This window comes from Myxocyprinus asiaticus, chromosome 23 (genome assembly GCF_019703515.2).
Source record: "Myxocyprinus asiaticus isolate MX2 ecotype Aquarium Trade chromosome 23, UBuf_Myxa_2, whole genome shotgun sequence".
NCBI lineage: Eukaryota > Metazoa > Chordata > Actinopteri > Cypriniformes > Catostomidae > Myxocyprinus > Myxocyprinus asiaticus.
Window position 1 is genome coordinate 3505197 of NC_059366.1, and position 16953 is coordinate 3522149.

At 37.0% G+C, this 16953-nt stretch overlaps 1 protein-coding gene across 1 annotated transcript in view; it reads right to left on the minus strand.

The window, feature by feature from the left end:
- plpp4 (phospholipid phosphatase 4) overlaps positions 1 to 16953 on the minus strand; it is a 201472-nt gene that overhangs the window by 59544 nt on the left and 124975 nt on the right. Inside the window, exons 4-5 of the mRNA XM_051650909.1 lie at positions 16382 to 16445; positions 13796 to 13920 (exon numbers count right to left, since the gene is read on the minus strand). Of these exons, the coding sequence (XP_051506869.1) occupies positions 13796 to 13920; positions 16382 to 16445 (189 nt within the window). The remainder of the gene's footprint in view (positions 1 to 13795; positions 13921 to 16381; positions 16446 to 16953) is intronic.

Consider the following 16953-nt stretch of genomic DNA (forward strand, 5'->3'; position numbering starts at 1 on the left):
TATTACTACAGTGCAACCCACAAAATACATGTTGTTGTCATCTATCGCCCTCCAGGTCAGCTGACAAACTTTCTTGAGGAGTTGGATGTCCTGCTGTCCTCCTTGCCGGAGGATGGTAGGCCACTTGTGGTTCTTGGTGATTTCAACATACATCAAGACAAGCCCCAGGCCACTGAACTGAATACTCTCCTGGCCTCATTTGACTTGGAAAGACTACACACCACAGCAACTCACAGACCGGGCAACCATCTGGACCTCATTTTTACACATAACTGTACCAACTCAAATATTCTTGTTACTCCTTTACATGTCTCTGATCACTACTTTGTTCAATTCAACATGACTCTCCCAACTACATTAAAACAGTCTCCACCTTTGGTTTCCTTTCGCCGTAACCTCCGTTCTCTTTCACCCTCATGCCTTTCCACTGCTGTCTCTACCTCTCTTCCCACACTAAATGTATTTACCATGCTTAATGTAAACACTGCCACAGACACACTAAGCTCTACTTTAACAACCTGTCTAGACAACATCTGTCCTATCTCCTCTAGGCCAGCACGTACTACACCACCCAGCCCCTGGCTGTCTGACGTCCTTCATGAACATCGGTCTGACCTCAGGGCAGCTGAGAGGAGATGGTGTAAATATAAAGATCCAGCAGATCTAGGTAAATATCAGTCTCTGCTTGCAACTTTTTCAGATAACGTTAAATCAGCAAAAATGTCCTATTACCAGAAAAAGATCAACAGCACCACAGACACTCGCAGCTTGTTTAGAACATTCAACACACTTCTCTGCCCTCCCCCTCTGCCACATTTTTTTACTAATAAGGTTACAACCATCAGCAATACATTCTCAGCACCACACCCTGTCAAACACCATCTCCTGTATGCAACTCTTCTGTCTCTATGTTCTCTCCTCTGACTGACACTGAGGTCTCTAAACTCCTCCTCTCCAACCACCCCACCACCTGTTCCCTTGACCCCATTCCTTCTCACCTTCTCCAGGCCATTTCTCCGTCCATTCTACCTGCACTCACACACATAATTAACACATTTCTACTTACAGGCACTTTTCCCACTATATTCAAGCAGGCTCGAGTAACCCCGCTGCTGAAGAAACCTGCACTTAACCCCAGTCTCTCTCATCCCATTCATGGCAAAAACACTTGAAAGGGCAGTTTTCAATCAAACCTCTGCCTATCTCTCACAGAACAAGCTGCTGGATGACAATCAGTCAGGTTTCAAAAGTGGACACTCCACCGAGACTGCCATGCTGTCTGTCACTGAGTCGCTGAGACGGGTGAAAGCTGAATCCAGATCATCAGTCCTGATTCTGCTTGACCTTTCTGCAGCCTTTGACACAGTCAACCATCAGATCTTACTCTCTACCCTCTCCTCACTGGGCATCACAGGAACTGTGATTGACTGGTTTAACTCCTATTTCTCAGGTAGGTCCTTCAAGGTAGCCTGGAGAGGTGAGGTATCCAAGCCACATCAGCTACTTACTGGGGTACCTCAGGGATCAGTGCTTGGGCCACTTCTCTTCTCTATATACACAACATCACTGGGACCCATCATTCAGACACATGGTTTCTCTTACCACTGCTACGCTGATGACACGCAACTCTACTTGTCTTTCCAGCCCAACAACACCACAGTGACTGCTCGCATTTCTGCCTGCCTGGCAGACATCTCGGCCTGGATGAAGGAGCACCACCTGCAACTCAACCCAGCCAAAACTGAACTCCTTGTCTTTCCAGCCAACCCTGCTGTTGAACACAACATCACCGTGCAGCTGGGTGCAACTACAGTAACGCCTTCCAAAATCGGTCAGAAATCTAGGGGTAACATCGATAACAGACTAAATTTCACAGACCATATCTCAAAGACCGCAAGATCATGTAGATTTACACTCTACAATATCAGGAAGATAAGACCCTTCCTCTCTGAACATGCCACACAACTGCTTGTCCAGTCACTTGTCATAACTAGACTAGACTACTGTAATGCTCTCATTGCAGGCCTCCCTGCATGTGCAATTAGACCCTTGCAAATGATCCAGAATGCAGCAGCACGTCTGGTCTTTAATGAACTAAAGAGAGCACGTTACACCACTCCTTGTCTCTCCCCACTGGCTTCCAGTTGATGCACAAATTCAAGGCTCTTATGCAGGCATACAGAACAGTCACTGGGTCTGCTTCAGCATACCTAAAATCATTTATGCAGAGCTACTCGCCCACCAGAAGCCTGCGGTTGGCTAAGGAACGTTGCCTTGTTGTACCAACACAAAGAGGCACCAAAACACTTTCCCGGACTTTCGGCTTCATCATACCACATTGGTGGAACGACATTCCCAACTCCATCCGTGAAGCTGACTCACTCTCTGTCTTCAAAAACTTGACTAAAAACACATCTTTTCCATGAGCACTTAACCAGTCATAAAAAAAAAAAAAAAAAAAATTCCTGTTGCACTTTAATCTGTTTTGAATACTATTCTGATGCTAGTGAAACTTTGTAATACGGCACTTTTCATACCACTGTCTCCTTAAGATGATTCGCTTATGTTTTCCTCTTTTGTAAGTCGCTTTGGATAAAAGCGTTTGCCAAATGAATAAATGTAAATGTAATGTAAATGCATCAAGTGCAGCGCAAACATCGCTATTTATCCATGGTTTCTGGTTTGGGTAGATCCGTATTGTTTTGATCGGAACAACATCCTCTATGCACTTTCTGATGAAACACGTTACGCTATCAGCATACACCACGATGTCGTCATCAGAGGCGGACCGGAACATCTCCCAGTCCGTGTGATCAAAACAGTCTAGTAAACAGTTACAGTATGTGAACAAACATGGAGTGGATGTGTTGCAGTTGGTGTCCATTTTAGGGCATATGTATGCGCATTTTGTCTTTCTTGGTGGCTTCTTTGTTTCAGCCACCTGGGCAGTCAATACTGCTTAGAGATCCTGAGGAATTTTATGGCCACTTTATCTTAAACCTTAGTATGGGGTTTTTGAGCTGTGCAAGAGGATTTTGGTGATAAGAAATCACTTGTTGGCCGATGAGAAGTCCTTTCCAATGTTGGAGGATCCGGGAGTCTTCTTTGCTGGCCAGTAAGAGGTATCTGGCAGTTATCTGGGAAGCTAATTTGATGGCTGCTTGGCACGTGTTTGTGTTATTCCTGCCACAATCCAATTAAAATGAATCAATTCTCCTTCACCTTCAGAGTTACAGAGGGGCCCTGCAATAAACCGGCTCACAAAATGCCATTTTGTCTGTTGTTCACCACATGGGTTATTAAAGCCCCAAGTGCCTCCTTTAGAAGATACCAAAATTATGCCTTAGCCCAAAGATGAACCAGTAATTTCATTAACTAATAAACTAGTAAACAACTTATTTTATATAACTGTATCAAAATAGTGATAAACAGCAGCAATACACTAAATATTTCATTTAAAAATGAAGGCAAATTCCTTTTAAGGCCACATAGGGCTAGAATGAATCAGTGAATCATTTATGTGAACTAGTTCATTTGCATGAAATGTCCTAAAGAACTGATTTACTTAAATTATTTGGAATCCCAGCACTACATAATTGAGAGAAGACAGTTTAGGTGAGTGCTATAATGAAGTTCTCATGACAAGTTGAGGAATAGAACCCAGATGCAAAGTTTAATGATAAACAAGGCATAACAAGAAACCAGAAGAGGACACTAAAGACAAGGAACAAGAAAATACTAAAATGAACACATTAAACAAATAAAGCTTGACAAGGAACATAAGCAAACACTGGGGTATATATACACGTACTAAAAAGGTAAACAATATTAATTAACTAGACACACCTGGAAGACAATCAACATGTAAAACAGGAAACAAGAATACAGGAACATACTTCAAAATAAAAGAATAGCACCCCCTACTGCTCACTAGAGAACTTCTTATATAAAAAAGCCCCCACCCCCACACCCCCAATCCCCCTTTGATGGGCAGCTCTATTATAGCAGAGGACCACAGAGGAGCCAGAAGAGGCGCAGAAGACCAGGGCAGAGCTGGCGGATGGCTAGGAGATGACGGGAGAACCAGTGGATGGGCTGGAGACCACAGAGGAACTGGGGGAAGGGCTGGAATTCAAGGGGATGAGTGGCAGTGCAAGGCAGATGGGGACTCAGGCAGGGTCAAGGCAGCCGGGGACTTGGGCGAGGTCGAGGCACTAGAGGACTCAGGAAATATCGAGGCACTAGGGGACTCAGGAATAGTCAAGGCACTAGGGGATTCAGAAAGAGTAAACGCACTAGTGGACTCAAGAAGAGTCAAGGCACTAGGGGCTCGGAAAAAGTCAATGGACTTGGGAACTCTGATGCAATAGGCAATGCCACAGAACCAGGAACATCTTGGACCACTGTAACTAGACCCACCGAACCAGGAACCTCTGGGAGTGAAGGGGCAGCGAACATGGAGAGAGAATATAGGCATCCCTGCCATCATGACAGGAGCCAATACCTTTCTCTTCCTCCTCCTACAGCCCGCCACCTCTGGCGAGAGAGGGCTTGGTGCCGCCTCCGATGAGAGAGCGCTGTGACTTCAAGTCACAGTATAACTTAGCTAAAAATCCAATTGCAGAATGCTGAAAATGATAAAGAATCACAGTCCAGTGGTACAGACTCCCTTGTCGATTTCTGAAGTCCCAACCAGAACATAGTCCTTAGTGGTCTTTCAGAAAAATTTGTCTGAAAGGCCAACCTCCAAAGTTCAAACACTGCAGACATGGATCCCTGGACAAAGTCTGCAATTTTCTCTGCTGGGTTCATCTTGCAGTCAAGCTTTCTGTAATGAAGTTCTCAAGACAAATTGTGGATTTGAACCCAGATGCAGAGTTTAATGATTACAATGGTACTGTATAATAGGAAACTAGAACAGGAAACTAAAGACACAGAACTAGAAAACAATCAGAAACTAAAATATTTCACAAACAAAGCTTGACAAGGACCATGAGCAAACACTGGGGAATAGACACAGACTAATGGGGTATATTTTCAGTTGCAATATGCACTGTTTCAGTTCCCAATTCACAAGAATCTAACCCTAACCCTAATCACAAAGAATGCAAATCAGGTAACGGCGCAAACACTGCAAAAATATATTGCTGAAGGCAATTTGCACAGCATATATTCCTGATTTTTTTCGAATGGCTTTTTTATGAAGAATGCAGACTACCATTATCTGCCAGGATTGTACACCATCAGTTCAGTTCAGTGACTTTATTATCCACAATGTGGAAATTTTTCTTCGGCTTCACCATAGATATTATAAACACCAACACATCAACATAAAACAGCATAGAAAAAAAACATAAAAACATGATCATTTTACCCACACACATACACAAATATACAGCTACACATTTAATATTCTGACAGCATTTAGCTCCTAAAACCTTCCATCCTGTTTTATTCAGAAATCTACACAATAATATCAAAATGTCAAAACATGACATAAAAATAACAAACTTTTACCTCTCTACCCCTAACTGAGTAATGGATAACTTTACCTATTTATGTTCATCCCATTCATTTTTCTTGCTTGAGCAGAGCGCATTTCTGAAATTCTGAAATACTCTGTTATAGTAATACTCTCATAAATGACAACATATTATTCATTTTTAAAAGTAACACAGGTAAAAAAGGTACTGCATAACAGGAATCACACACCATTGGAAATTAATACTTTAAATTAATATTCAGGCTTAAACAGAATATTTGTGGTATAATGCTGATAACCACAAAATTAAATTTAAAAGCAAAAATTGAGGTTGCAGTGAGGCACTTAAAATGGAAGTGAATGGGGCAAATGTTTTGGAGGTTTAAAAGCAGAACTGTGAAGCTTACAATTTCATAAAAGCATGTACATTGATTCTTCTGTTAAAACTTGTGTATTATTTTAAGCTGTAAAGTTGTTTAAATCATTGTTCTTACCATAGTTTTAAGGTTTACTGTGTCATGGCAATGAAGTTGTAAAACTGGATTACACAGAAAATGTTAGTTAACGTTTTATCACACTAAAATCATTTTAACATGCATATTGTATATATCTTATGGCTCTACTTTTGAAACAGTGAATGTTTTAACTATTACGGATTGGCCCTGATCACTTCCATTGTAAGTACTTCGATTTTTGCTTTTTATGGAAGAAAAGGAGGGACAAGTTGAAATTAATTTAGTTGTAATCAACATTATGCCACATATGCTGTTGATTGAGCTTAACTTGTATTGAACAAGGAATATTCTATAATGGAATATGATATAATCTGCATGCAATAAATAAATAAATTAATAAAAGGTAGATGAGATTCTGCATCTTATCATTGGGCAGCTGTTTTTGCCAACCACCGTTGTAAATTTAGTTAATGCAGCTATCTTGGTTTTCCCATCAGATTTGAAAATTTCAAACATTTTGTTGATGTGCACAGATTAAAATTAGAGCAAATGTAATTACAGTTATTCATACATATTAATGCAGCAATATGTGAATTCCTGCAGGAATAAACAGGAATTTAATGAGATCGTTGTGTTATTAAAGACAAGGCGGATTTTTCTCGTTGCTTCAAAATTAAGGTTACTGAAGAACTTTAAGAGAATTAAAGTGAACAAAAGTGAATTTCTTGGCTGCAGATCAGCACTGGAAACACGATCTCATTGCCTCAGAGTGATCTAATTATTCCATTCTTTTGGAGAAAAAAAAATACAGAGCTTGGAGGGTAAACAGGATTTCTTAATGTGAAGACTGATTTTTCTTGTAAAGGAATGGTAAACAAATACAATATAAGGGTGTACTGGGGAGACTAGGACTTGCTGTCACACTTTGTACACCAGTAAATATTTCTCGGGGTACCGCAGGTTTATTGTTGAAAGTCAATTTTAGTCTCTCCTTAGTTATTCTGTTATTCTGTCTACCAATTCACAGATTTGCTAATAAGTGCTACACAAACCCTTAGCTGTTGGACAAAATAAGAGCTACACTACCGGTCAAAAGTTTTGAAACACTTACTCATTCTTTATTATAATTTTTTTTTTTTCACACTTTAGAATAATAGTAAAGTCATTAAAACTATGGAATAACATAAATGGAACTATGGGAATTATGTTGTGACTAAACAAAATCCAAAATAAATCAAAACTGTGTTATATTTGAGCATCTTCAAAGTAGTCACCCTTTGCCTAGAATTTGCAGACATGTACTCTTGACATTTTCTTAACCAACTTCTTGAGGTATCACCCTGGGATGCTTTTTAAACAGTATTGAAGGAGTTCCCATCTATATTGGGCACTTATTGGCTGCTTTTCTTTATTATTTGGTCCAAGTCATCAATTTAAAAAAACAAACTTTTTTTAAATTAAATTTTAGATTTATAATGAAATAAATTAATATGGTGGCACAATTATATTTTTGTCTACAAAACTAATTTCAAACATTTAAGCATACGCCTTCAGATCAAAAGAATTTTAAGATCATGAGAAACATTTCGGTCAAGTATTTCAAAACTTTTGACTGGTAGTGTATGTGGATAATTAAACATCATGGATATTAGGCTGGATTTGAGCAATAAACTTAATTTAAAGGTTCCTCCGATTTCAATGAGATACTGCCATGAAAAGATCATTATAATTTTTGTGAATTCCATTGTGCTCTACTATTAAGGTAAATCGGTTGCAAAACTAGAGAGCTTGTAGATTTTAATTTAAGAACTTGTACAATAAATATTTGTATTCGTAAGTTGAAATTTACACTCACAGCAACGATGTGAATGCTTGTAAAATAAAAATCTAAAGTTGAATGTTGCAATCTGCACTCACAGAAAATAATCAAAAACCTGTGTTTTGAATTCAAAGTTGTAGACAAATAGTCACAAATGTGTAAAATGACATTCACATAAATACAACAACAGACACACACTTGTATTACATATTTATTTTGTACTTTATTTCACTTTCGCAGTACTACCACAAATCGGCAGTTACAACCTCTCAATCTAACACGGCAACTTCAGATCTTCCCACCCTGACTTTTGCAACTGCTTTTGCGATAAACTTGTAGCAAAACTCTCTTGTGCACTTGTAAACCCAGATGCGAGAGAGCAAGTACACAAAGTTATGACCAATCACAAAAGCTGGAACAACTGATGCCGGACCAATCAAAATTGATCATAGTACTTACTTGATGGCTGAATCTATTCTCCTGCTGCATCTGAACTAGAGATAAAGAAATGTGCATTTTCTGGTGTTTTTAGTATTCGCTAATTTCCCTTATTTAGATGTCAATATGTGATTGAAATTAAAAGTGCACATGACCACAGTAATCTCAAATAATCATGATTAAAGCAAGTCATTGTGGTCAGGCAATTATATATCTTAATAAGTTCTAAATTATATATCTTATTCTTAAGGCATCAAGGTGTACTTTCTTACTGCTTGATTTTAAGGATTGATCAGCATGGACGGACTGATAAAACAGTTTAAACAGACTTTTAACTAGAACTAAGAAATGAATTACTGTCATGTAAAAGACATTTAAAAATTACCATAGTTTTATTCTGAATGGATAAATATACAAAAGAGTCTCATTTCAAACAAGAATGCACACTGTGTACAATATTACCTTTATTTCACAAGTGAGTTTCTTACAATAATTACAGTACCATTACAATTCATCTAAGCAAGTACAGTATGCATCCGAACCCGGGTCTCCCACGCTGCTGACACAATGTGCTTACAGTCGCATCACAGGGAAAGGTAAACATGCTGGAGCCGATGCAAACATGTCTGATAGGAGATGACGCTTGTTTGTGAGTCGGCATAATGTGGCCGATCCTAGGGTACTGAATTATTGGAAACAACATGCCGACCTCTTGTGTGATCATATTGCAAAAGCAACTAAAATAACTTTCGAGGTGATATTAATATCTTTTGACTGAGCCAATGTTCTTGGGGGGGAAAGCTAGCAAGCATTTTTTTTAAAAGTCAGACTTCACATTTTGCATGTGCACTTTATTAGAATCGTCACTGAGAGGAAATTTAATAAAGAGTAAATGCATCTATTCACAAGCATTTGCTATCTACAGGATGAAATGAACAATGATTATCCCTGCAGTGCCAATTCTCCATAACAGCTGAGACCAAAATGAGAATCGGTCTTATTCAACTGTACCATTTTATAAAAATACTGGAAATATATTATACAATAAAGAGTTTTGTGGGTTCTAGTGCATGTCTGTTAGCTTTGAAGCCATCTATACACTAAAGTACTCCTTTTATGTTAACAAAATTTATAGAATTTCTCTTTTGGGAAACAGACCAAAAATATTTATGACTCAGGGTTGCACTACACAGATTTGTGTCCAATAAAATAATCACTAGAATGAGAATGCTGCTGTCGCAAAACCTTTCAACATTTAATCACATGGAGGATATGAATTATTGATATCTACAATTACATTTTCACTGGTTAAAATACTAATTATTGATATCAGTAATACATCTGCATATTTTGCACTCGTAAATAAGTTATTGCTTGATATAAAAAATTATGTAATTACTTGGGTAAAGTTTGATATCAAAATTTGTATTTCAACTAGCAATAAACATAATTACTGACATCAGTAAATGCATTTTCAATACTAAGATTCGACAATCATCTGATATCCACTCCTGTTTAAAGCACAATTAAATACAGGTGCATCTCAATAAATTAGAATGTCGTGGAAAAGTTCATTTATTTCAGTAATTCAACTCAAATTGTAAAACTCGTGTATTAAATAAATTCAATGCATACAGACTGAAGTAGTTTAAGTCTTTGGTTGTTTTAATTGTGATGCTTTTGGCTCACATTTAACAAAAACCCACCAATTCACTATCTCAAAAAATTAGAATAAGGTGACATGCCAATCAGCTAATCAACTCAAAACACCTGCAAAGGTTTCCTGAGCCTTCAAAATGGTCTCTCAGTTTGGTTCACTAGGCTACACAATCATAGGGAAGACTGCTGATCTGACAGTTGTCCAGAAGACAATCATTGACACCCTTCACAAGGAGGGTAAGCCACAAACATTCATTGCCAAAGAAGCTGGCTGTTCACAGAGTGCTGTATCCAAGCATGTTAACAGAAAAAGATGCACAACCAACCGAGAGAACCGCAGCCTTATGATTGTCAAGCAAAATCGATTCAAGAATTTGGGTGAACTTCACAAGGAATGGACTGAGGCTGGGGTCAAGGCATCAAGAGCCACCACACACAGACGTGTCAAGGAATTTGGCTACAGTTGTCGTATTCCTCTTGTTAAGCCACTCCTGAACCACAGACAACGTCAGAGGCGTCTTACCTGGGCTAAGGAGAAGAAGAACTGGACTGTTGCCCAGTGGTCCAAAGTCCTCTTTTCAGATGAGAGCAAGTTTTGTATTTCATTTGGAAACCAAGGTCCTAGAGTCTGGAGGAAGGGTGGAGAAGCTCATAGCCCAAGTTGCTTGAAGTCCAGTGTTAAGTTTCCACAGTCTGTGATGATTTGGGGTGCAATGTCATCTGCTGGTGTTGGTCCATTGTGTTTTTTGAAAACCAAAGTCACTGCACCCGTTTACCAAGAAATTTTGGAGCACTTCAGGCTTCCTTCTGCTGACCAGCTTTTTAAAGATGCTGATTTCATTTTCCAGCAGGATTTGGCACCTGCCCACACTGCCAAAAGCACCAAAAGTTGGTTAAATGACCATGGTGTTGGTGTGCTTGACTGGCCAGCAAACTCACCAGACCTGAACCCCACAGAGAATCTATGGGATATTGTCAAGAGGAAAATGAGAAACAAGAGACCAAAAAATGTAGATGAGCTGAAGGCCACTGTCAAAGAAACCTGGGCTTCCATACCACCTCAGCAGTGCCACAAACTGATCACCTCCATGCCACGCTGAATTGAGGCAGTAATTAAAGCAAAAGGAGCCCCTACCAAGTATTGAGTACATATACAGTAAATGAACATACTTTCCAGAAGGCCAACAATTCACTAAAAATGTTCTTTTTTATTGGTCTTATGATGTATTCTAATTTTTTGAGATAGTGAATTGGTGGGTTTTTGTTAAATGTGAGCCAAAATCATCACAATTAAAAGAACCAAAGACTTTAACTACTTCAGTCTGTGTGCACTGAATTTATTTAATACACGAGTTTCACAATTTGAGTTGAATTACTGAAATAAATGAACTTTTCCACGATATTCTAATTTATTGAGATGCACCTGTATATCCATAAGAAATTTCTTACTAGTTGAAATTCCAATGTCACATCCCACATACTGACAGGTACACATACAACTAGTTAAAATGATAATTTTTGATATCAATAAATTTATTTCATATTTAATTCGTTAGACTTGGTATTTTAGATATCTGGAAAAAAAGACTTTCTTACAAATTACAATAACATTTAAGATATCTGAAATTAACATTTCCACTAGGGAACACAAAATTCCAGATATCAGAAAATAGCATTTTTATTAGTTGTAATTCAATAGCGGATATCAGGAACTGACATTTGCATTAGTAACCATGTAAAATTATTGATAACAAAAATGTTCATTTTTACTAGTAAGTTGTACATTGCTCTAATTTTTCCCCCCTCCATATTATGAAAGTGAATGGTGACTTAAGATAACATTCTACCTAATATCTCATGTTTGTTCCACGGTCATGTTGGTTTGGGACAACATGAGGGTGAGTAAATTATGGCAGAATTGTAATATTTAGGTGAACTGTCCCTTTGGTGGAAACATCAAAGAACCAAAATCAATAAGTGGAATCAGAACTGGAATCTTTAACGATCCTTATGATTTCAGTCACTAGTCATCCATAGTCAATGAGATCAATGTGCTAATAATGTGCTCACTCATTCTTGAGATAAGGGACAAAGCATCAGCTTCAACTGCGGAAAAAAAAAGTGTACAACACATGATTAAGATGGAAAAATATTTAATTTTGTCAACTTCGTCAGAATTTTCAGAATAGAATGAAAACAGAAAAATGTATAGAATGTATTTTATCACTTAACTCCTTTACTGAACACCATTATTAGATAATTAAATACTTTATACTATTTTTGGATGGATCAAATTAAAATAGCATGGTTTTTAGTGTGTCTGACGGAGTTGACACAAATCACTGTGAGATATAAGTTATGAAGTGAATAAATGTCAATTTTCAGGAAAAAAAAAGTGTTTTTATAAAAACCTGTTCTCTTACATGGTTTGTTAGCTGAGACCTTCATCTATAAATATATCCATTTCAAATTAATTTAGAATTAAAAAATAAAAACTAAGATTTAAAACATGTTTTATCCCTTATCTCAAGGATCAGCGTGCTTTTATAAGAGCATTTCAAAGCCAAATAAAACCAAAAGCTTAATCAAGATGGCACGTGTGCACAATGTTTGGCTGTCAAATTAAATCACATTATTCACTTATTCACCTGCTCTCTTGGTGTTTCCCAAATTGGATTACAAAGTTGAGTGTAAAATTATTAATTTAGCAAGGATTGCTTGTATTGTGGTAACAAATTGCTTTAGATGCGTCAAAGTTCTTAAGAAGAAGCTTTAATACCCTTGGGAGAAGATTAAGTTGCTGTCGCCTGACATTGTTCCTTTGCTTGACAAACATAACTGCACAAGTGAACATGCAGCAGAGAAACACTGCATTAATATTCCTAACTGCACTGCAAATGACATCAGCAGGATAAATCCAGGTGCATTATTAACTTTTTATTCAAAATCAAAACAAGCAATTTCACATATGACTACACGATTTCTTTTTTTTTTTTTTTTTTTTGGAGGGGGGGGTGTAACTATTTAAAATTCATACTTTGCATTTGGTGAATACGATTTATTTGTAACACTTTACATTAACGTTCCCTTTGTTTAAGGTTTATAAAAAGGTGTTCAATAATGACTAATAAGTCAATGCATTCTAAATCATTGAAATGCCAAATGGTGTGCATTTAAACTTGTTACAAATGCTTAATAAATACTCTCTCACTTGTGTTGTCACTTTCATTCTCATAATTATGGCAAATGAATGGTTTTAGTTAGTCCTAGTCAACTTAAGTCCTCTGCACTAATACTTTTCACATATTCATGTTCATTTACAGCGTATATCATATAATAAAGCCTGATGAACATTAAACCATAATTAACATTATGCACATAGGTTTATAATGTTTGCAATTAATTCTCCATACAGAAAGGTACATTTTAATAGGTTGCTAATGTTGAATAAGTGTCATTAAGCATTTATAGCATGTGAGGTCAAATGGCTCGCCATTTGGAAAGTATTGCATGACAGTCATCCTTTGATTCATGCTGTTATAACCACATGTACATTATTTTAAATGCATTTGTACTGTAGATGAGTTATTGGTGAGTTGATTTATTACTGCTGTGAAAATGTTTGTAAGTTGCTGAACAAATGATTTGAATGACTAAAGCAAATCAAGTAATGTTTGTTCTTATTGGCAAACAAATCTTTATTTTTAAAAGTGATCATCATTTACTCACACTCATGTTGTTCCAACCTGGTATTTTCAAGGAAGATGGGTTTTTATTCACACTGACTGGTCATGTGACTAGCATACCGCCTAACTTCTATTATCTTTTCTTTGGAACAACATTCTGACGAAATTATGACAGATTTTACATTTTTGGGTAAGCTATGGTAAGAAATGTTAAGATTAAGATTACACCTCACTCTTTGTTGACAAAAGCACTTACAGGAGGAATGGCTGCTGGGAAAACTTTTCCGCCCTTCAGACACCAGGTCTGGCTCTCCAGTGCACAACATCTTAACATTCATCTGACCGTCAGGGAAACAGCGGTGGAAATAGTCTGGCCTGGGCCTGAGATCAACATTAAAAGAATATCAGTCACAGATTAAAGCAAATTACTTTCATGGTTAGCATGATTACAATACATTACAGCACAAACACATGACAGTTTATACATCTTATTCTTTGTATACAGTATGAATGCTAATAGAGGGCAAACTTTTTTAGGGTACACCAGGGCTAAAGGGGAAAATTCCCCTGTTTTAATATGATATTTTGTATCTATTTCACAATATTCTTTAATAAAAATGCCCATGAAAATCTTTTTCTAACTAAATATAAAAAAAATAAAAAAAATGAACGTTGTTAATTTCTGACACTAGTGTTGCCTGAAAGCTGTTATCTCATAGCTTGCTATTATACAGACAAATCAAAGTCCAAGATACATGAAATATTTTAGACTTCTTTCAAAGTTGCTGAAAATCAATGACATTTTCACAGTGTGGTAAAGCTTGACCTAGTGATTGTATTCTAATTTAATGAAAGCTGTTTAAATGAAGGCCAAACTGTGTTTCAAGTCATAATTCCTCATGTCCTCAGTTTTTCCCTGAAGATAATGCTAATCCATAAAGCCTTGTCTGTATGTGCCACCAAGGTTATCATAGTTGCTTTTGACAGAATGAGTAAAAATTTAAGCAAAATGTTCGTTTAATCACTTTTTCTAACAAAACTTTGGTAACAGGGCTGAATAGCTGAGCTTGACAAATTCAGTCAACACTATAATTTGTTTAAAAATGAGATGATGGTATGAGACTATTTACTTGTTCTCCAGAACAAAACTGTTTAAAACAGAGCACTTGTATTAAAATGAATGGAAGAAATGTTAACATCCAATATGGCAGATGCAGAAAAGAAAGTCCTGCCTTATACAGTAGGTTAACCAGCCAATCACCTTTCAGATACAAACATAACTTGTCAGTCAACTCGAGAACGTGCATGCGCATTAGCTGAATCAGCCTGAAAAATTGTTTTTTTGGCATGATCTGAGCTGAAGAAGCACAATTTATGATACCATTGTTGTCAGATTTTACTGCTGATTTGAAATATGTTCTTTGATTGTAATTTTGACCAACTGTTTTGGATATTTCAGTCTTTTACCATTTAGGTCAAAAGGAGCTGTACTTGTGCTGCTTGTGTCCTCAAATAAAAAAAAGCTGCCTGGGAGCTTTCCCTACATGGCCGTGGAGTGGATTGACTTTTGTAGCATTTCTGTGACAGCTGAAGAGTCATTAACAAGTCATGGTAAGGTAGAAATGTGTGATTTTAAGATTATGACTTACAAGTGACAAATAAATATACATTATTTAGAATTTTTTTTACTTTCCCCATGAAGTAAAGACTTGTGTAATCTGATTTCAATTTTAAAGAAGGAATTAGTCATTTGTAGTGGATTACTTTTTTAGTGACTAACCTAACACTGGTCGAGACCTCTGGCAGATGGGGGAGTGTTTGAATTTTTTTTCCAATCATAAGTCATGATATTTGCAACTTTGGTTCCACTCAGTAGCGTGCATAGAAGGGGGGCAGCAGGAACTCGAGCCCCTGCCCCTTTTGTGCCTAAAAGTAAAGATGCCCTTTTTGTCATACAGAAAAAGTGGGAAAAATTAGAATAAAATAATAAAATAAAATTTAAATATCTTGATAATCTCAAAATAATAGTAATAATGTGTCAACATAAGATTTCCTTGTAAATCAAGAAAACATTCAAATTAGTCGGAGGTGTATGTGACAGCACGCGCTATAGCAGATCGGATCATCGGAGTGGCATGGCCTCAGACGACTAACTGGTCAGATAGAAAAAGCAACTCTATGTATTGTACTGTAAGTTCATCAAAAAATAATCCTACCGCATTTCTGACATCACACACACATGCAGTGAAGAGAGCTTTATTAATTAAAATTAGAGCGGTTCCATCGCTTTCAGTGTAAACAGACATTTAATATGTATTTTATAGAATAGGCTACTGTCACAAATTGAAGGAGATCACTTTACACAAATCACTTTCAAAGTACCATGGTATAACCAGTTTTTTGGACATGGAAGCTGCTATGGTAACTTTTCAGAACCATGGTATTACTATCTTGATACTCTCATTGTACCATGACTCCACCACATGATCGCTGTAAGGTCCTAAATATAAATTTTAGAATATAGTAAAATAACATCATATTACTATAAAGTACTGTAGTAAGTGTCAGTTCTTTAAAGAGGATGATAAGGTCAGAGTGAAAGTAGCAGAGATGACGGGATGAAGTGAGGAAGCAGAGATTAGAGACTGCCCCTGCTGAGGTCTGTGCATGCCACTGGTGCCACTAGTGGCACAAAAATGTCACACTTCACCTTTAATCTTAGTAAATTCTGTTAAGAAATTCACAGTTGCTGAGGAAGGGCACTAATGTTCCTCCTAAAGGGGTTTAAATTCATAACTTCTAATGGAAATTAAGCCCTTAGGAAATCATGTTTGTACATTACCTGCCAACTATCAACTTGATGGTATTTGTGAAGACACCATTCAAAGCTAGAGCAAGAGATACCGCTGCAAAACAGAAAACAGGAGTCAGACAGATTAATAATGTCAGTGCTTTTGTTTCCCTGGACACATTGCACAGATGAATGGCCATTTAACATCACCTTTATCATCAGCATTTGACATCAGCCTTAAAGGAATAGTTAACATAAAATGAAGATTATGTTTTCATTTACTTAACCTCATGTCGTTCCAAACATGTATGACTTTTTTTTTCTTTCATACGGCACAGAGGACAAATGTTGAGAAAGTAGTGCTTCTTTTTCCATTTAATAAAAGTGAATGGGGATTGTGGCTGTTGAGCCCAAAATGACAAAAAAAAAAAAAGTATCATAAAAATGTTGAATATGCCTTGTAAACTATATTCCAAGTCTTCTGAAGCCATACATTAGCCAGTATATTCTCCAACATACTATCAACAGGTTGAGGGAGTTTTTGGTGAACTATTCTTTTAAACACTCCACTATATAATGTCTAAATCATTAAATGAGCAACAGCTGTCTCACAATTCTCTTTT